Source organism: Protopterus annectens, chromosome 8.part1 (genome assembly GCF_019279795.1).
Source record: "Protopterus annectens isolate FY-2018-M chromosome 8.part1, PAN1.0, whole genome shotgun sequence".
NCBI lineage: Eukaryota > Metazoa > Chordata > Ceratodontiformes > Protopteridae > Protopterus > Protopterus annectens.
This window is the reverse complement of record NC_056742.1, coordinates 527,095,873-527,118,372: the sequence shown is the minus strand read 5'-3', so window position 1 is coordinate 527,118,372 and position 22,500 is coordinate 527,095,873. Positions and strand designations below refer to the sequence as shown.

The 22,500-nt window shown below is 42.2% G+C and overlaps 1 protein-coding gene across 3 annotated transcripts in view; it reads left to right on the top strand.

Moving 5' to 3' along the window:
* DUS2 (dihydrouridine synthase 2) overlaps positions 1 to 22,500 on the top strand; it is a 1,571,638-nt gene that overhangs the window by 1,406,302 nt on the left and 142,836 nt on the right. For all 3 annotated transcript variants that reach the window (XM_044082049.1, XM_044082046.1, XM_044082048.1), the window contains one exon: positions 20,007 to 20,147. In XM_044082049.1, coding sequence (XP_043937984.1) covers positions 20,007 to 20,147 — 141 coding nt within the window. The remainder of the gene's footprint in view (positions 1 to 20,006; positions 20,148 to 22,500) is intronic.

Here is a 22,500-nt window from a genome sequence, read left to right as displayed (position 1 = left end):
TTTGAGAACCCCAGCGTTTACCTGCAGCAAGACAAGCTTGTTTGTGGGTTTTATTAGTGTTTTGTATTTAACAGTATTATGTATTTTCGTGTCTGTTCACTTTCTACATTCTGGTCTCAAAATACTGAAATTTGATATTTCAGTATTTTGAGATTCGGAAGTGGACCCATATATATATATATATATATATATATATATATATATATATGTGTGTGTGTATATATATATATATATATATATATATATATATATATGGTTCCCCTTCACAAGCTCGAGTTACTGAAAGCTCTAAATTCAGAAGCTCGAGCCCAGAATCTCGAGTTTCAGCAGCTTGAAATTGTGATGGGGAGACAACGAAAAGAAAAAGGAAGTTTACTTACATGTATGCAGGGGGCCGAGTCCCCCTGTACTTTCCCTGCTTAAATATAACAGCTCCATGACCGCACTTTAGCGGACGAATGGAAATTCTCCCATTGTGCTCTTCTGTGTACAGCACGGAATGGCAGATTTCCCTCATCCCCGTTGTAGTGCGATCTCGAAGTTGGTATATTTAAGTAGGGGAGGTGTGGGGGGGGTGCAGGGGGGCTTGCCCCCCTGCAAAAACATTGTAAAGACATTTTTTAATGTCTTTTATGTCCGCTTTAGAATTTTGAGTTGCTGAAAACTTGAGATTCTGGTCTCGAGCTTACAAATTTTGAGCTTTCAGCAATTCGAGATTCTAAAGGGGAACCATATGTATGTGTATATATATATATATATATATATATATATATATATATATATATATATATACACACACACACACACACACACACACACACACACATATATATATATATATATAGGTCTACTTCACATAACCAAATGCTCAGATGTTTGAAATTCATATGGCCGAGACCATATGATCGAACACTTTAATGTTCGAATATGTGAACTAGGCCCGGAAAAATAAAAAAAACACACATTAGGCTGTATATAGCAGGGGAGCTTCGCCCCCCCCCTGCACCCGCCACCCCCCTTACTTAAATATACCAACTCCAAGATCGCACTACAGAGAGAACAAGGGAAATCTCCTCATCCGCGCTGTATGCGATTTCCCATTCAGAATGTCAGTATTTCAAAACTTTGAACATATGTTCTGCGATCATATGGATTTCAAAGTTTTGAATTTCGACATTCTGAAGGGGACCCATATATATATATATATATATATATATATATATATATGACACACACACACACACACACACACACACACACACACACACACACACACACACACCAGGGAGTGCAGCTAGGCTTGCCCCCCTACAAACAAAATCAATTTTAGTTTTTTTCTTATTTTCAATCATTTTAGATTCACTGTAAAGTGATCACTCTTTCATGACAGTATCATATATACATATGTGTTTATTTAAATATATATCTATATATATATATATATATATATATATATATATATATATATATATATACACACACAGAGAGAGGTCTATATCATATTGCCGAAACGACAAAAGGTCGAATACCTCTTCATCAACTACTGTTTGTCAAACTCTGAATCCGTCGAGTGATTGTTTCCACAAACTGTTTCCCCCTGTAAGTAACTAGTGGGCCATCACTGGGAATTTGCCCTTTTCCCCACTGTAGTGCGATCTCTGTAGTTGTTATATTTAGTTGGGGGGGTGCATCCCCCACCAAGGTGGGTTTTACATTTTGCCATTTTTATTGCAGTCGGTAGGTTAGCCAGTGTATTACTTCCCACAGGAAGGATTTTTGCAGTAGCGATCATTCGACGGATTCATGTTCGACAAATAATGGTTAATGAAGAGGTGTTCGACCTTTTGTGGTTTCGATAATGTGATATAGACCCTGTAGATAGATAGATACAGATATAAAGACACACAAGCACACTTGTATACACAGAAACAAGTCAGTTTGTTGAAAGTGCTTTTATTGAGTTATTGAATTGGTCTGCATGTTTTATCGAACAATTAATGTCATTAATGTCAGTGCTTGGAACATTGGCATTTTGTGTGTTGCATGAGGTTTGTTTACTTGCAGATAAATTGAGTTTGTGAATTAATGGCAAAATGTTTGGTTATATGGAATTTTTAATTTTAGGGATGGTAGTGCATGTGTGTGTGTTTGAAGGTTAAGCCTAGAGTAAGGGCTAGGTAAAGTGATAGATGTAGTGCTGGTCGCATGTTGTTGTGTATGTGGGTGTGTCTGTGAGTATCTTGTGTATTGGTACTTTTAATGAAGGTAGTTTTTGTAAGGTAATATGTAGGGTTATAGACAGTAGGATTATGGTTAGTAGCACATTAGTATGGTGGTACAGGGTGATGATGCGCCCCAGACATCCTTATTCATGTGTGCTACTCTAAACCTGCTGTTGCCTGTACCCCCCAACCCTACACATTTCCTTACAAAAAGCCCTTTCCTCTAACAGCATCACTTGTCAGTTAGATAATGTCTGAAGGTTCTTTTAAGGTTTATTAATTAATTAATTAATTTTTGTTTACGTATTAGGAAAGCATTTGTTTTTCTTTTTTGATCAGTTTAAGTTTTATGTTGTTACAAAAGACAGAATGTTTACAGATCCTTTGACTCATCAGATAATGATTTCTAAAGCAGACAAGATTGTTGTGCTATGATGGCTTCATATTCTACTCTAAACCTTTCTCAGGGTTTCCCATTCCTGATTTCATCCCCAGTAGTGGCCAGCACTATAAACACATTTGTCCTATGTTAGGGGTCATTATCAGTGGTAGGCAGCCCATGGTATTCATAGATTCATTGGCTCTTACTGAGCTAATAGTCGAAAGAGACCATTAGGAAGCTCGGCCACATCACACCAGGTACAGGTGGGGATACTAGAAGTGCCACCCATTAAACAAGCTTTCTGCACATATTCCTGGTGAAAGTTTGCAATCACCCATTCAGTCATCCAGACTGGTTTTAAATGTTCCTAGGGAAGTGCTCTGCATAACAGGTAAGGGCATCCTATTCCACAAACAGGTCTTTGTTGGGTTCAGTATCTGTCATGCTGTCAGGTCTTGTTGACATGATAGTGTGGGTTTAAGTCTCTAGAACAGGTGTTTGTTGGGTTTGGTATCTGTCACACTGTCAGATGTTGTTGACATGATAGTGCGGGTTTAAGTCTCTAGAACAGGTGTTTGTTGGGTTTGGTATCTGTGACGCTGTCAGGTCTTGTTGACATGATAGTGTGGGTTTAATTCTCTAGAAGAGGTGTTTGCTTTATCACTGAATGTCCTTTCATGTCATTGTTGCACTGTTCATTAGCTAAGGGATCTCCTGCCAAAGATAGCCCAACATCCGGCCAGTGTACCAAATCCTTTACATCCTCCCAGCATCGTACATCAGCCATATGCTCCACACCCAGGCTTAGGCATAAAGGCGATGTACGCATGCTGAATATTCAGAACTACTTTCCCACCAGTCCAATTGCTGCAGGTTGAATGTCTCTCTGAACGCCATTCTCTGAGCTTGTTTCTACTGAGCCATTTACAGATAAGTGTTTTCTTTCTATTTTTCCTTTGCTTGTCTACGTAGGGTTCATGTCATCAAGGAAAGGAAAATGTCAGTGTGGGGGGCAGATTTCCCATTAATATCACCGTTTCTTCTCTTTAGGAGCTTTGCATGATCATACTCAGTGCATCATTTGTATGGCTTTTGTTCCTAAAATACTTTGCAGCCATCTATCCTTTCTTTCCATTTACCATTAGAACCTGTGTCTCAAACATTTGGCCCAGGGTACTGTGGATGAATCCATCCGCCCCGATGCACAGCCATTTCGTAAAAAGAAGACCAAGAAGTTTCAGTCTGAATCTGATGCTCTGCAGTCTTCGCCAGATGTCTCTGTCAAGGTAAGTGGAAGACCATCCAGTGCCAACACTTGTTTTATGTGCCACGACCATGTGGGAGGCCAGTACAAAACTGACTTCTCACATGTCCTCTAAGATTATTCAAACATCAGCCACAGATGTTGAAAGGGAACTATGGCTGATTATTTGTGAAGGCCTTATGATTAGGGAAGAAGTGCCCGTTACCCTTATCCAGACTAGGCATGGCTCAGAGCCTCCTAGGCTACTTGAAGCCAATGCTCCTTTGAAGAAGCAGCAGAAAACCAAGCAGATTCCTTCCATTGCTAATGGACCTCAGAAAGAATAGCAGAATTTTACCCAGGGCTTGTTCATTGCCCTAATGGCTTTAAAACCTCCTCAGGGAGTTTGTGTTCCTGCTTCCCTTTGGTCCTCATAGGTTCATAGGTTTGTAGGTGTTTGATAGGCTAACGACCACAAGGGCCTTTTTAATCCTAGCCTTGCATCCCGAATCTCTGACAAGTTATGACACCCTTGATAAGTGTAAGCATGGGCCTGGAAGATGAACCATTTACAGGTTACCTGTTTGCATTAGAGACATAGGTGCCAAACCAGGGATGAACCTCCTTGCTAAGAGGACTATGGAGTGTGATTCTTCAGATGAGCGGGACGAGTAATTGGCCTACTCCTCACAGATTGCCTCTCCTTTAGAGTATGAGTCTGTGGAAGAGGATTCCTTGAGTTCTGATTCCCCTTTTGAGGAATTGTCTTTTGGACAAAGGTGGGCCATCTACAGATTATGGAAACTACAGACCCAAAAGTCTCACTAGTCTTATATGCAAATCCATGAAAATAATTATCATGGAAATGATCGATACTGATATAGTAAACCTCCAAACACTGCACACAACTCAGTTTGGTTTCATCAAGGGCAGGTCATGCCGATTCAACCTGGTGGACTTCTCTGAGAAGGTCACCAAAGCACTGGATGAGAGTGAAAGGGTTTACAATGTCCACCTTGACCTGGCCAAGACATTTGACACAATACCCCACTTGGCCATTGTTGACAAACTCAAAAGGTTAAGTATAAACCTGTATTTCACCTGAAAGATAGCCAACTTGTTCACAGAAAGGACCCAGGAAGTTAGACTTGGGGAATCCACCTCTACAAAGAGGCCAATCACAAGTGGAGTCCGTCAGGGATCGGTCCTGGGACCACTCCTTTTTGGCATTTACTTCTCTGAAGTCAAGGCTAATGCCAGTGCTCTGGCTGACTAAATTTGCAGATGACTGCAAACTATGAGCTTTCATTTAATCCCAGACCGACACAAATGTTCTCCAGGAAGGGCTAATACAGACAAACAACTGGTGTCAGCCATGGAATGCAACTAAATGCCAAGAAATGTGTAATAGTATTCTTCAGAAAGTCATCCACGTTTGGTAGTTATCATATTGACAACACACCCATTAGAGTTCACCCAGTTCTCCAGGACTTAGGAAGGCACATAAACAGTAATTTAGCCTTTAACCGTCATATGTCTACATTAGTGAGGAAATCATTCTGTGTTGCGCAACTTATAAGCAAAGATATGGCATCTAAGTCCAAGGAAGTCATTGTTCCACTGTATTCAGCATTCATCAGACCTATCATTGAGTACAGTGCCACCTTTGATCTGTACCTAACCAGGCATATCCAACAATCAGAACATTCACAGAGGTTCCTCACTAAAAGAATACAGGGCATAAGTAAAATGTCCTATACATACAACCGCAAGGGTGTATCCCTGTATTCTATCTCCTACAGGCTGTTGAGGGGAAATCTATGCATGGCATACAGGGCATTGTCAGACCCCACTCTGATGGAACTCCTGCATATCCACAAAACAAACAACACTAGAATATCCCATTCTAAAGAGTTAAACCTTGCCAGTGATGCAAATAGGACCTGCTGGAGAGACAGGTATGTGCCCCATTGACTATCCCATCTCTGAGACAGGCTCCCCATCCATTTGAAGCAGAGTTCTTTCCTAACCAATTCAAGTGTAACTTGGACAAATAGATGGGGGACAGGAAATTCATCCCTGGCTTGGCAAATGTGTCTTTAATGGACACAGGCAACATGTAAATGGTTCGTCTCCCAGGCCCCTGCTTGTAAATGTTTCAAATCTCCTAAGCCCTTGCTTGGTCAGAGATTTGGGATGCATGGCTAGGCTTAAAAGGCCCTTGTGATCCTTAGCCTAGTAAACGTCTATGAACCTAAAATACTGTATGGAACATTTTAAGTGGGGTTGCTGTCAAGTCTCCAATATTCAGAAGAGGTAGTATGAGCTTTTGCATATGGAATCTCCTAAAACTTCTGCCATTCTCCTTGTGTTGGATGCCTGGTTGGACACATTTGCAGCTGCATCTTTGGCTTAGTAAGAACCTATGAATACCTTGGGCTGCCTACCACTGATAATGACCCCTAACATAGGACAAATGTGTTTATAGTGTTGGCCACTACTGGGGAGGAAATCAGGAATGGGAAACTCTGATTCCCAACCTCCGGCCCCTAAAAAGCCTGATTCCTTTGTCACACCCTACTGTGGTCTCGCTCTCTCTGCTGATAAGCCATCCAAGTTTTTGCCCTTGTTCCAAGCTTCTCCCCCCTGATAAAGATGTTTGGTCTATGGAGAGGCTTGGGAAAAAAGTGTATATTTTTACCACTTTGGTATTTTGGACCATTAATTATCAGACTCGTATGACCAGGTATGTTTTGGCCCTTTTGTCTCAACTTGGGGGATGTGGGGGTCTGAGGGTCTGACCTTCCTGATTTTGAAGATAAGACTGCTGCCTATCTTTGTTGAGCTCCACTTCTCAGGTTTCCAATGACTCTATCAAATGTAGTTATGATGCAACTGATGCATCATCTAGAGCTGCTGCTTCAGGTTCCATTATGAGGAGGTGCTCTTGGCGTCACCTCCAGCTTATACCTGATGATGACATGAAAGACAAACTGTTGGATGATCCTTTGGACAATCAACATTTCTTTCTTATGACTGCTGCTGAATTGTGTAAGACTCTACAAGATAAGGTGATACAGGATCTTAAAAAAACATTTGCCTCTCCCATTCCCATATTTCAGAGAAACTTTCCTAAGTATGCTTTTGTTTGTAGGCAGCTTCATACCCCTTCTGAGGGGAAGAGAGTTCCTAAGCATATATTTTTTGATAAGCTGATTCAGACTCCAAAACTCAGAAGTCCCCCTTCCCAGGACAAACCCGCCTCTATCTCACATATTTTTTCTCCTCCCCCTTGGCCAGGTTCCTGTGTTTCTCAGGCTTTCCCTGCCCCTCTCTGTGTGAAGCCAGATAACTTCAGACTCATTGGTTCTCTCCATTATCTGCCACTGTTATTTTGTGGTATGGAATCCCCCCCCCCCTACCAACTTCCTCTTTTTTTAAGATTCTGCAGGATTTACTGGACCAGGGCACCATAGGTTCATAGGTAGGTACTAGGCTATCTGCCCGAGGGCATTTATAAGCCTAGCCAGTGTGTGTCGGCATTTGCCGCCCCATTGATTAATTAACTGTTCCTCTGTCAAGCAGAGCCAATGAAGTGATCCCTGGGGTGTATTTTCTGTTACCCATCCACTCGTCAAGTTTTTTCTTGAAGAGTGTTAGTGAGGGGCTCTGCCTAATGTAGTTTGAAATTTTGTTCCAAATCATGGAGAGACTCTGTGACAGGAATCTGTTCCTCCAGCATGTTCTATTTATTGATGTGGCAAGGTTTAGCTCACTAGAGCGCGTGGCTCACAGTGACTTGGATTTCATTAGGTGGAGCATGTCCATCAAGTCTGAGTTGGACATGGCTTTAAGTCAGGCAGAGATCACCTCTGAGTAAGCAATATGCCACTTGAGTACAGCCAGAGTTTTTTTAGTCGGGCTGCATAGGACATATTTTTGAGGCCAGTAATCATCTTGGTGAGGTACTTTTGTGGTCTCTCCAGCTGTTGGAAGTGTCTTGTGAGGTACATCCCAAATGGGGCATTGTACTCTATGATGGGTCTGATGAGTGACGAGTAGAGAGGCACCATTCAACCTTTTGCAGACTGCCAGAGAGGAACAGGGTTTTATTTCAGAATGTTTGTAGTTCCCAGAAATGAAGGCTCTTGGAGACCAGTCCTGTAATTTTCCTTTCTAAATACTTTTCTAAAAATGCCTTCCTTCAGGATGCTTTCCTTTCAGACTTTGTTTCCTGTATTACTTCAACAAGCCATTCTGGTCGCATTGGAACTAAAGGACGCATATCTTCATATTTCCAGTCACCCTGTTTTTTGTGTTTCTCCATTTCTTCTTCTCATGTTCAGTTCTCTAATTTGCCCTTTGGTCTGTCTATGGGTCCGGGGGTGTTCACCAAATTTCTGGCTTCTGTCAGAGAATTCTGCATGCTTCAGGAATCCAGGTATTCTCCTATCTGGACAACCTGCTTCTTCAGGCTACACTTCACTTTGCTCCTTCTGTGCAGCCTGGGATTCACCATCAGTCTCAAGAAGTCAGTTCTGAGTCCTCCACAAGAGCACATTTTCTGGGGGTACAGAATCCAAACCATTCCAATAATGGCTTCCCTGCCTTCTCACTTGGCCCTCTTTCTGACAACATGAGGGACTCGGTTCTGACACTTGGAACCAGCCGGCTGCCTTCTCACAGCTCGTGATTCCAAACTTGAGCTCTTCCTACACCTACCCATAATGCCCCCCCCCCACCACATTACCTCAGATCTCATTTGCCACACTTGGTGTTAGCAGCTAGTTCCATTTGAGCTTCTCCATAGAGAGTTTTTTGTGTGAGTGTTTCTAATTTTTGAATCTTCCTACCCTTTTTTATCTTCTTCTTTGCCTTTCTACTTGACAGGATTTTATGCATTAGGAGTTGATAAAAAAACAAACAAAAAAAACCTTCTTTTCTTCTCTTTTCTTTTCTTTTCTTCTTTGGTGCCCTTTTTTTCTTTTCTCTTTATGGCCGATCAGAAGACTTTGGGTTTCAAAAAGTGCACTTCCTCCGTGGAAGAAATTAAAGTCTTCATAACTGACTTGTTCAGCTCCGAGCTCTCTTACCTCCACCTTCCCTCTGCCCCGTTCCTCCTTCCTCAGTGGTTACGAGGCTGAGTGGTGTCCCCGGTGCCTTCTAGAAGATCTCAGACCTGTTCCCCATGGAGATCTCCCCAACCTCTGTCCCCAGCTTCCTCTAGGTCTTCCCGAAGCCTGTCCTGTAGGGATATGGCTAAGCTCATGAGGCAGTTCCTTGAGACACAGAGCCAGATGGGGATTGTGTCTGCCCCTTCCCCATTCCAGCCTGTAGCTTCTTCTCTGATTTGCCCCTCAGTTTCGGAGTTTTTGATTCCATTGGGTCCTGGTGCAGGTTCCCATGACCCTTGATTTTGCAGACTGCCTCGGCCGCTGGGTGTCGGAGCCAATAGAGATTTTTTTCTTCACCTCTGACATTCTCCATGACTTGCTCGGCTCCAGCTGCTTAGGTTCAGATAGTGTCTTGGAGCCGTAGTGTTAAGGTCAGAATACCACACCACAGATACTGATTTTGAGGAAGGTGAAGGGTTTCCCAAATCTCCACCCAACAAGGTCTCCTTTCAAGACATCCTTGAAATCCTTTGCCAGAAGGGTGGGTGGTCCTCCCAAACCCCTTCCCTGTGGAGTGGTGTTGTGGGAGGCTTTCGGGCCTGGCCCATCTACCACCTGGGTGTCCCCCTCCTGCCGACCCACTGATCCATCTGGTGTCGTCGAGAACTTGAAAGGACCCAGATACAGTAGAACCGATACCCAAGCGTGCTGATAAAATTTTAAGTGCCCCAGCCGACAAATAGTTTTGGACCAAATGGCAGCAACTATAACCCTTCTCCCAATATTTTTATATGCGCTTTCTGCAGTGGACCATAGCAGTACAGTGGTCTCTTCTCAGAAATCCCTTGAATCTTCTCATAAAACTATCTTGTGTGTGCATGGATTCTCTCCTTTGGTGGATCCAGTTCCCAGAGGTGACTCAAGGATGATAGTTTGTTCTCCCCTACCCAGCCTCCACTTTGATCACCGACTCCTCCCGGTTTGGGGGGCAATATTTAGGCCAGATGGTCCAAGGCACGTGGATGCCCCTAGAGACGGAGCTGCATATCAGTGTTCTTAAGATGAGAGTGGTTCTTCTAGCATTGTAAGAACTCGACAGTTTTCTTCTTCAGGGGATTATTGTGCTCCAGACAACATGTCAGTGGTATGGTACCACAGCAAACAGGGAAAGACCAAATCCTACCCCCTTTGTTGAGAAGCAGTGAGGGTTTGGCAGTAGGTGATTTCTTCCAACCATTTTCTAGTGGCAATGCACATTCTGGGGGAATCCAACATCTTAGCTGCAGACTCAGCAGAGTGCTGCTGCTGCCTCATGAGTGGTCCCTGAGCCAGTCCATGGCAGATGTAGTGTTCCAGAAATGGAGTTATCCTTGCTGTAACCTCTTTTTATTCCCCCCTCAACAACAAATGCAGCAAGTATTTTGCCTTGATCCCTCCTCAGGGATGCTCTGGTTGATGCTTGGCCCGCCAGTTTCCTATACGCCTTTTCCTCCTCTTCCCTTGATTCCCAAGTTCCTACAGAAAGCTTTCAAGTAGCTAAGCAAAGTGATCCTCATCCCTCCCTTTTGGCCTTGACAAACCTGGTTCATATACCTTTGGTCTTGTCTGGTTTGTCCCCTGATGAGGTTAGATCTGAGCCCAGATCTATTGTCTCATTTGTCGGGACATCCACATCTCAGCATTCAGACCCTGAAATTAACCGCATGGTTTCTCCACTTCCAATGATGGCTAGATCTTCTAGGCTGTCTTCTCCAGTCCAAGGTATTTTGATTTCATCACATAGAGCTTCCGTTCGCAAGATTTACAAAAGTAAGTGGAAAAGATTTTCCCTTTGGGTGGAGCAGAATCAGAAAGATCCTTTTACACACCAGTTTCCGTGGTCCTAGACTTTCTAGCTTTTCTTTTCAAGGAAGATGCTAGTCACTTTACAGTCAAAGTACGGCTTTTGCTGCCTTTTCTAGCTTCCATTTTGGTTTTGATTCAGCTTCTTTGGCCTCTTCTAAGTTATGTAAGGTTTTTCTTAGGGGCACCTTTTTGCTACAACCTCCAGTCAAAGACGCTACTCCCCCCTTGGGATCTTACTGTGATTTTACAAGCTTTGGTCCATCCTCTCTTTGAACCTTCGGCTACTGTAGATCTCAAATTCGTCTCCTGGAAAACTCTTTTTCTGGTAACTATTACCTCAGCCAGGAGAGTGTCTGAGCTGCAGACCCTCTCCGCTATGTTTCCATACTTGGTTTTTCATAAAGACAGAGTTACCCTACATACAAATCCTTCCTTTTTCTACCCAAGGTGGCTAAAGAGACAGACATTTAACCATTCAGTTGATGTTCCAGTTTTCTTTCATCAGTATGAGAAGTAAGGAGAGCACACCTTACACACGCTTGATTTACATAAACAACTTTGATTTTCCATCCATACAACTAAACCCGTCAGGAAGTGTGAGCAGTAATTGGTTTCCTTTTCAAATACCAAAAAAAAAGGTAAGGCAGTGACCAAAGTTTCTTTAGCCAGATGGTTGAAAGATTGTATTACATTTATCTATTCTTCTAAAGGCATTCCTTTACCAGGTCCAGTAAGGGTGCATTCTACAAGGTCCATGGCCACGTCTCAAGCTTTTTGGTCCAGAGTTTCTATTGAGGACATTTGTGCTGCTGCTACTTGGTGAAACCCCCATACTTTTGTCAATCATTGTAAATTGGACTTTGTATCCAGGAGCAGAAGTGCTTTTAGTTCTGCTGTACTCTGGAATATCCTTTCTTAATGGCCACCCTGGATTATGGTAGCTGGGGACTCTGTTCCCCGAGTTAATGGAATGAATTGGACAACATTATATAAAGAAGTTATGTTCTTACCATAACGTTCCATCTGTGTTGTCCAACTTCATTCCATTAACCTTCCCACCCACCCCTTCCCCGTATCCAAAGTTTGTTCGGGAAGCCTAGTAGAAGTTTCTAGGAATTCTATTCCTTGGTTGAGTTCCTGATGTTCAGTTGTTGGTGCACAAACTCGATCTGAGGTAATACGTGGGGAGCGGGGCATTATGGGTAGGTAGGAGGAGCTCAAGTTTGGAATCTCGAGCCGTGAGAAGGTGGCTGGTCAGTTCCAAGCATCAGAACCGAGTCCCTCAGGTTACTGTCATACAGCAGCATCTAGTTCCTAATTCCCCTTCAATGGGAATGTCCCAAGGATGCTGTCATCTAAAAATGGCCTGTAGGGCTCCTTTATGCTTTCCTCCCATATTCCCTCTATTATAAAGTGTATTCTCATGGCCCCATTCTAATCTTGGCAAGTGTAGTTTCCCCTCCTCTGGCTTCATGTTCTGGAACAACGCCTATGCTTGAAGCCATCCCAGGGCTGTACTGACTCATCTGTCCAGTGGGTCTCTCCCAGGCCTTCACTATTTTCATCTAACTTCCTGGTTATCCATTTCCAGTAATGGCCAGAGACTTTTCATATCCACCAAGGATGATCCAATACTTGAAAAACTTACAAGAGTTAACTGAACATGTTTGTTATTTGGGCTACCCCCAGTGGGTTACAGCCCTTTTCTGCTCCTGTGCGTGCAGTTTTAGATTACCTCTCCCATATTTTTGGTAGAGGCCTACTTTACTGTTCTGTAAAGGTCTACCTCACTACCACATCCAGCTATCCTCAATGCTTATATACACTTTCTTTGGCTTCTTTAAAAGTGTTCAGGGATTTCTTGAAAAGTACTTTCCACAGCCATCCTCCTGTAAAGGAACCCTTTTGGCCATGGGATTTAACCCTTCCTCCTTTTCAGCCTGCTACTTAGATTTCAAGTGTCGTGTCTTTGGTGACTTTCTTTCTAGTACTACCCATTACTTAGAAAGCTTTATGAAATACAAGTCTTAAATGTAAAGCCTCCTTACATGATTTGCAATAAGGGTAATGAGTGCTTCCAGGCTAATCCTGTTTTTCTTTTATGTGTCCCATTTTATTGGTTTGGTTTCCTGATGGTGGGTCACAAAACAGCGAAGTGGGTAGCAAAAATCTGCATTAATTAGATAAATATTATGCTTGTTAGCCTATTATGATATGATTATTAGTGAGCATATTTTAGTAATCCTGTATTTATTAATCAGAGTTTTACATTTTATTAAGTTATAGACTATATGAGACAAACATAATTCTTACAAAGCTGCAGCTTGTGATCGTTTTAGCCCAATGGTTGTATGAAAAGGGGAAATAGCTGTGCTTCTCAGAGATGTGTTTTAAGCAATGTCTGATTGGTGAAGTTAGTGTATAAAAATGAACTACAAAATAACATAATGCTCTTTGTAAATATTTCAGACAGCTCAGAAAACTAAATGCTATTTCAGATCAATATTATAAGATTTTCAAAAGGTATCAGTTTGACAGCTGTAAGTTTCCAGAAAATTGCAAGTTCACTTCTGTGTATATAAGCCACGGAAGTTGCTAGTTTGCTGACCTTCCTCCCTTTCCTACGTTTTTCATGCATCAGCATTTAAGTTGCTTACTTTAGTCTTATTTGATTAATCGACTGTTGCATCAGGATTCAAGTTGACAGCTTGAACTTGATTTAATTTGATTATTGTTTTCAGAAACTGCCTTGGTCAAGCAGAACTGCAGCTATCCCCCACCCCCCCAAAAAGTCCATTGTTGTTGTGTGCAAAATAATTAAGCTGATAATTTTGCACTTAACTAATTTTTGATTAAACTGCTTTAAAATGCAGCTTAGTGTTTTGTCTCATTCTTCCGTCTATATCATGATTTACCACGTAACCTCGCTACCAAAATAGAACCCACCACATGGTAGTTACTGAAACAAACATTACTCAGTCCTTCCATGTGCTTGTATTCTTTTCTAACTGCTTAACTATGGTGTTAATATCTTTTTCATTGAATGGATATCCTCAGCTCTAATTTCAACTGGACAGAACCAAAGCCATCAAGCAAGGTTCCCAATTCTTTGCCCAATTTTCAAATAAAAAAAATGGATTCCAAGTTAAAATGAGTTACTTTGTCGAGTGATTTACTGGACTGTATGACATTCTGTTGTAAGACACTGTCCTCTGTGCTTGTAGTACACTCAGCTAGAGCAAGGGCTGCCTCAAAATCATTTTTCAGAATGCATCTTCAGGTGATAGTTTTGTGCAGCTGATGCACAGGATTCAGTAAATATTTTCACAGAACACTATAAACTGAAAGTGATCACCAGATTTACGTCTTCCTTTAGAGGCATGGTGATCTGTGTTATGGTCTCATTCTGATCACCACCCAGTAGGATAATATCAGAACCCTGCCCCGTTAGCTGACAAGGATGGGCCAATTTATACCAGATACATGCATGGGGCCACTTTATACCGGATACACGCAATACTGAATGATAAGTCTGGGAGAGCAGGTTCCCCTGTCTCAACATACCTACTCACCTCCTTCTCCTCTTCATGCTAAATATGGCCTGAGGTTTTAGTAGTCATCACAGACAAACCTCTCAACTCCTTAGGACAAGAAATATGGACAAAGCCAAAAATAATGTGGGAACGAAGGCCCAAAATCAGGAACAGATTTTAAGTATTGCGGTTATGAACTTAGAGAGTTGCTAGAATAATAGGATTTGCATTCTAATGCAATTACTGAGAGGTATGAAGTCTGAAACTTGAATGTTTGTTCATAGGTGTTTACTAAACTAATGACCACACAGGCCTTTTTAAGCCCAGCCATGCATCCCAAATATCAGACAAGTTTTGGTACCCTTGGTAAGTGTAAGCAGGGCTTGGGAGATGAAACATTTACAAGCAGGGGCTTAGGAGATTAACTGCTTACAGGCTGCCTGTGTCCATTTGAGACATAGGTGCCAAACCAGGGATGAATTTCCAGTTCCCCATCATGTTGTCCAGGTTGCACTTAATTTGGATTAGGGAGGAACATGGATGGGGAACATGTTCTAGAGAAATGATATTCTCTGGGATACATACCTGTCTGTCCAGCAGGTCTTATTTATATCACTGTCAAGACATGTAGGAGGGCCAACAGAGTAGGCTCCAATGATGCCTTGTATGCCAGACATAAATCTCCCCTCAACAGCCTGTAGTAGACAGAATACAGGGATAGGACCTTGAGTCAGTCTGCATAGCACATGGTACTTATGCCCTGTATTCTTTTAGTGAGGAACCTCTGTGGATATTCCAGCTGTTGGATGTGTCTGGTTAGGTACATACCAAAGGGAGCATTGTATTCAATGATAGGTCTGATGAATGTTGGATACAGTGGAACAATGACTTCCTTGGACTTAGATGCCATACCTTTGTTTATAAGTTGCTCATTAATCCTTTTTACTGTAGACACGTGATGGTCAATGGTTAGATTACCATGTGTCCCCAAGACCCAGACTTCTGGGTTAGCTCTTAGGGGTGTGTTGCCAATATGATAGTTATCAGGGGTGGATGACTTCCCAAAGGATACTGTTATGCATTCCCTGGCATTTAGTTTTAGTTGATGGCTCTATAACAGTTGTTTGTCAGTGTCAGCCCTTCCTGGGGAACATTTGTGTCAATAGCGGATTCTGTGACAGCTCCTAATTTGCAATCATCTGCAAATTTATTCTGCCAGAGGCCATTAACATTGGCCTTGACTTCAGAGAAGTAAATATCAAAAAGGAACAGTCCCAGGACCAATCCCTGAGGGAGACTGCTTATGACTGGCCTCTTAGTAAAGGTGGGCTTCCCAATTTTAACTTCCTGGGTCTTGTCTGTGAGCCAGCTGGCTATCCACCAGTTGACATAAGGATTTGCACCTAACCTCTTGAGTTTGTCAGTAATGCCCGAGTGGGGTATTGTGTGAAAAACTTTGTCCAGGTCAAGGTAGGCAGAGTGAACCATTTTTCCCTCATTCATTGCTTTGGTTGCCTTCTCAAAAAAGTCCACCGGGTTGAGTAGGCATGACCTGCCCTTGATGAAACCAAACTGGGTTGGGTCCAGTGTCTGGAGGATTACTATATCTCTATCGATTATTTCCATGATCATTCTTTAAATGGCTTTGCATATAAGATTAGTGAGACTTGTGGGTCTGTAATTTCCCCAGTCTGTAGATGGCCCACCTTGTTCAGAGTCCAGTCTGTAGATGACCCACCTTGGTCAGAGCCCAGTCTGTAGATAACCCACCTTGTTCAGAGCCCAGTCTGTAGATGGCCCACCTTGTTCAGAGCCCAGTCTGTAGATGGCCCACCTTGTTCAGAGCCCAGACTGTAGATAACCCACCTTGTTCAGAGCCCAGTCTGTAGATGGCCCACCTTGGTCAGAGCCCAGTCTGTAGATGGCCCACCTTGTTCAGAGCCCAGTCTATAGATGGCCCACCTTGTTCAGAGTCCAGTCTGTAGATGGCCCACCTTGATCAGAGCCCAGTCTGTAGATGGCCCACCTTGTTCAGAGCCCAGTCTGTAGATGACCCACCTTGTTCAGAGCCCAGTCTGTAGATGGCCCACCTTGTTCAGAGCCCAGTCTGTAGATGGCCCACCTTGTTCACGGCACTGTCTGTAGATGGCCCACCTTGTTCAGAGCCCAGTCTGTAGATGGCCCACCTTGTTCAGAGCCCAGTCTGTAGATGGCCCACCTTGTTTAGAGCCCAGTCTGTAGATGGCCCACCTTGTTCAGAGCCCAGTCTGTAGATGGCCCACCTTGTTCAGAGCCCAGTCTGTAGATGGCCCACCTTGTTTAGAGCCCAGTCTGTAGATGGCCCACCTTGTTCAGAGCCCAGTCTGTAGATGGCCCACCTTGTTCAGAGCCCAGTCTGTAGATGGCCCACCTTGTTCAGAGCCCAGTCTGTAGATGGCCCACCTTGTTCAGAGCCCAGTCTGTAGATGGCCCACCTTGTTCAGATGGTGACTGTTGTTGTTCTCCATTCATGAGGCATGAAGCCTGTGTTGATGCTACTGTTGAGTAGCAGTTCCATTTGGCCTGATCTGTCATGTTTCATGCTGTTTGAAGGCATCCTGGGATATTGTCATTATTTTGTGAATTCAGTCTGGCTCTATATTGAAATGTTTTCACTCAAAATCTTGAGTACTAACAGGCCTCAAAAAAAGGAATAACCCAGGAGAAGAGAGAATATTAAGCATCACCTTTCGTCGTTAAACTTCTTTTTTGCAGGGGGCAACCCCACCTGCACCCCCCCCAAACTTATGTATACCAACTCTGAGTTCGCCATACCTCAGAGAAAAGGGAATATTTCGAGAAAGGGACGTATTGGTCTATGTATACACAAGTCCATTTTTTCGGCCTTTCACTCTCTGCATATCAGGACTTGTAGCTGGTCTCATCCTTTCAGTTGGGTACCCTTCAGTCCTCAAATTTACCATAAAAATCACATTTTACTGGTCTATATTATAACATCGAAGAGGTGTTTAAGCAAACCCCTCTTCGTCAACACGTAAAGACCGATCACACTAAAGTGCGAGCAGTCAAAACAGCTGGGAAAGAATTTGTTTGCTACATACACTTACAAACATAACTATGTGGGGGGGTTCTGCCCCCCACATCCCCTAAATAAATATACCAACTCCGAGATTGCACTACAGTGGAGAAAAGGGCAACACTGTGTATTTGGCCAGCTACACCTTTGCCCTGTAAAGTATTCATTAAATCACTTAAATGCGTTTCGATGAATATGTGTTGCTCATTTGGTGTTCAGTATTACATTTCGACATTGTAATATAGACCCCATTTTACATGTAACAGACTAAAAATTTGAGGCAGAACTCTGGTCAGTTGAAAAGTATATTCATAAGTTCATAAGAGTTATTAGGCAACCAAGCCACAAAGCCATTTCTGTCATGCCAATACCCATCCTTAGGCCTTGCCTCACTTTTGGCCAAGCCTGTCATGCCAAGGGTGATTTTTGTCTGCTCTGTTTTTTAGCAGCACACCTGAGATCTTTGGAGAAGTTAGCTGACAGAGTTTTATGGGTAAAAGGGAGAGAGACCATTAGCGTTGGAAAGTTTTAGATAGCCTACAGTTTCAGTTGTTTCTGTTGAAGTGGATAGATCTCCTTATCCAAACCTGTCATTATGATAAGTACAGAACTTTTGTATATGTGAACATTCCATATCTAAACTAATATCTGACATAGCCTTCCATACTTGGCCCATTTTCCATCCCTGTGCCTGCAATGGGCTAGGGAACCCTGATAGATCTCATTATATGTGTGAACTATTTTCTCCCTTGCACAGTATTTTTTTTTCTATTATGGTTATGCAGACATGGAATTAGTGTATTTCATTAAGTGGCTGTTGTACAGGGGGCTTGCCCTTCTACAAAACATTTTCAGTTTCAGCTGATTTGTTTTCAATGTGTTTTCACTGTGCAATTGGCAAGTTGTGCATTAATTTCTTGTATGGGATGCTAACCTAAGTGTGGACTCACAGCAGAGAACCCCCACAAGGATCTTTTCATATGTTGAGTGCTCACATATGTTTGGCATGTATGTGAAAGACATGAGCAACTGGGATAGCTTAACTGAAAAGTACAAAAGTTAACTTCAGCATTTGTATGTCTCATCAGTTGTCAGAACCACTGATTTGAGCCATTGAATGTTTGTCTTTTCGGCTTTTCCAGGTTAGGGGTCGCCACAGTGGTACTCCGGTCTGGTAATTGGCAGTAGATTTTTGTGGTGCCGAGTTGCCAGTGCAGTCCCATTATCTGGTTATTATCCCAAATGTATAGGATATGAAAGATGCTAACATTTTAACTGTGTAATAAAAAGTGAATTCATGCATTTCCTAGTGGATTCTCATTTGTTAGAGATGTTAATTTGCACCATTCTTTGTGGTTGCCAGACATGAAAGTAGGTTCATCTCAAGTTCCATTCTGTAGGTGGGTGAATAGATAGACTGAAGTGGAACAGAAAAAGTTTATTTTGGATTGTTAATGTTTTCTGCCAGTAATTTTGGTATGGATTGTTGTCATGCATAAGAATAAGTCTCAATCGGTAATTAGTATTAGCAAACGGCTTTTAGCAAAAGATGTTAAATCTCAGGCATTCTTTTGCACAACAGTATGACCATTAATACGTTGTGAATGAATCCCACACATTTCTTATGTTTGTACAACAGTTTGAACATTAATACGTTGTGAATGAATCCCACACATTTCTTATGTTTGCACAACAGTTTGAAAATTAGTATGTTGTGAATGAATCCCACGCATTTATGTTTGCACAACAGTTTGAACATTAATGTGTAGTTAATGTGGAATGTGAGTTGTAGCATTTAGCTGTTTAATGTACTGTATGATTAAGTCTTGTAAATTGCTTTTTTTGGCCCTTGTTTTACCCCTTTAACCTTCCGACTTCTACCCCCCAGGAAGGCGAGAAGCTGAGTTCGCTGCCATCATGCAGGAGTTAAATGCTTTTGTATGCTGCTGACACTTCCACATTGGCCAAAAGCATGAAGCAGTGCCCATACCCCTACATTTCTGAACTACTGTGCTTATGCACTGCTTTTTTAAGTTAATACCCCTTGAGTTGCAGTTGCCAAGGCTTGAACTACTGGATCTTTCTCTCAGGTAGACTTCTTGTTGTGGGATTCTGACAATAATCAGCACGCCTGTATGGATAGAGAGACATCAGCCTTGGACTCCCATTCCTCCCTACAATGCTTCTCCAGTACCCAAACTGCTAGTCAGACCTGATAATCCATAACATAGTCTTCACCAGAAGTTCTGGGTCATGGAGATTCTGTAATTTAAATTTGAAATAATGTCTTTTTTTTTTTGGTGGGTGCACAGCATTAACTCCATGGTTCTCCCTCCTGCAGCCATTGGGACTGTTTAGTACTTTACAGCACTGAAAGCCAGAGTTCACCAGTCCAGGCAAAAGTCCCCAGGCCCATTTGTTTAACCAGTGGCCTTATCATTCCTTTAACGGGTGAGATGGGGATAAGTCAGAGCTTTATCCCTGTCTGCACAGAGGCAGGCATAGAAATTGTTGTGTATTGAAGGGGTATACTATATAAATATGTCAAAATCTTATGGGAAAATGAGAACATGTATATTGTGTTTCAACAGTGAGATCTTCGAACTGGAAGATTTCTACAAAGAAACTGCAGAAATGTTACAGGCCAGGAAAGCAGCACTGAAGGTCCAGACACAGGAAGAAGACCAGGCAGAAGACACTGATGTTATAAAAATGGCGGTTAGATTTGTCAAGTAAGCATATTTAATTTCATTTGCAAGTAATGCATAGTAAAAGGAGCCAGACTGTAAAACCGTGCGTATTATTGTTATCTCGGGTTCCTACTAGTGCATTTTTTTTCGTAAAACACAATAACTAGTTAACTATCTTGCAGTGTGACTGAAACAGATAATATTAAGACAAAACTTTCATTGTGTCTGTTTTTATACTGTCTGTTATAAACCTTACATGAGCAGTGTGTATGATTTTTTTTCTAAGACTGTTATTTCAGTTTTCCAAATTGAAATACTTCAGCTAGAATGCTGTGAATGGACAATGTAGTGTGCAGGAAATAATTGTGTTATCTGACAGAGCATCTTTGTTTTTTGTTTGGCAGCTAAATATTAGCATAGAGATCTTATGAATGCTTTTCTTTTGTTGTTCTGTACATGTTATTACATTTTTTGTACCCACATTTGGCAACCAGGCTCTCCGCAGCCCATGAGTACAGTCACTCTGCCTGAATTAAGAGTTGTACTTACTGTATCAAATGATTTACTTAAGCATTTATTAACTGGCCAAGCAGTCTGAGAGACGGACCCCTTCTTGGTTAGGCCTTAGACCATAGGCAGTATGTTTTAAGTACAGTTATTAGTGTTGACTCCATGGTACAAGCACTGGAGCCCTGACCGCATCCATACTGATTTGGCTTTGGTTAGTGGTCCAGGTGCTCTGGGAGGTGAAGTGGGGTGGACAGTGAGGATTTGATGCCTGCTCACCCATCACAAGTAGTAGGACAGTATTCAGATAACCATTTGAAGTTTGAGGACCCACTAGAGTGAGCCCCAAAACATGCAGACTGAATGGCTGAAAAATGGACTTGCATGTACTGAGTTTGAGATGGCTATTTCCCAGAGTATTCCCTTTTCTCTGAGGTATGGCAATCTCAGATTTGGTATATGTAAGTTTCTTGGGGGATGGGGGGGGGGGTAGCCCAAAAAAAAAGAAGTTTAAAGAAGGGCAACTCCTGAGATTCACTCTTTTCCTGGGTTTTCAGTCTTGTTTTTTGGACTTGTTGGCACTTAGCATTTCGAGTGCAAACATTTCAATAGGCAGCCATCACTCCGTCACTTGACAAGAATTGTCATGTGTGGTAGGAGACATACACCTCCCTGGAAGGGATCCCAAGAACAGTGTTCATACAGTAGACCAGTCCAAAATGCTAGCCCTGTGACTTAACAAACAGTAATAACCACTGTAGCCAGGAACAGCATGTGGAACTGCTTACATCTTGCTGGTGTTATAAGACTTTTCTTTCCATTGTACAGCCACTATTAACAACAACATAAAAAAGAGAAGTAAACCCCATCGCTGTAGACCCCATCATTATCCCTGTCACTGAGGATGACATCTTTGGAGCATTGTCATTGCTCTCTCTCTCTCTCTGTAGCCTGGTGAATTTGGAGGGTTCCACTCCCAAGTTATATTTCCTCCACCTGAGGCAACTTAAATCCCAGGGATAAGTTGTACCTGCATTTCGGACGGAGACAGATAGAGATTATGGCTTCAGCAAGCACCTGGTGGCCAGAGTGGCAATGTTGGCCAAATACATACAAAAAGTACAGTACTAATAAATGTATTTGTGAATGAAAAAGTATGTTACAGTTTGTTAAAATACTGTGTTAAGCATTTTAAGGGAAGGGCAACATAAGAATATTTAGTGACTGTTACAGAAAGCAGTGTTTTGTTGAAGAACTAGGAAAATGTTCAGAAGCTGTAGTAACGTAGGTAGAATCTTAATGTACAAAGAATTCCACGTGTTAGGAGTATATCTAGTGCATATAGATTATAGCCTGTTTGTGTACGTAACTTATTTTTGTTTGTAGGTGAATACTAGGTAATGGCCCTTGCGGGCCATTTTAAGCTTAGTTGACTGTCCCATTAGTTGAGGTTACCCTTACCCAGTTCCAAGGTCTGTATTTATAAAGTACCCATTGGATAGTGACTTGTTCTGAGTGCGATAGTGATTACTTCCAGAGTAATACCATTGAATATTTTACAGGGGTCATATTTTAAGAAAAGGCATTTAGGTGCTACCTCTCTCCATAAGTAGTACAGGGGCAGTCCTGGAGTAAATGTCCTCATTCCCATCCATAGATCCAGGTTATTCTTGAAGATGGAATCTGTTACAGAGTAGTGGTAACCTACCTGTTTCTCCAGACCATTCTGTGGAAGTTGCAGAAGAGGATTAAGTCCCTGAAATTAGTCTTTCTTATAACATTTGATGAGCAGATGTGCAGTTTGTCCATTAGTATTGGGTCAGATGATGCCTTACAAGACGGTCACAGGTCCCCTTGCAGCAGTCTTTAGGATACTGACTACGGTGAC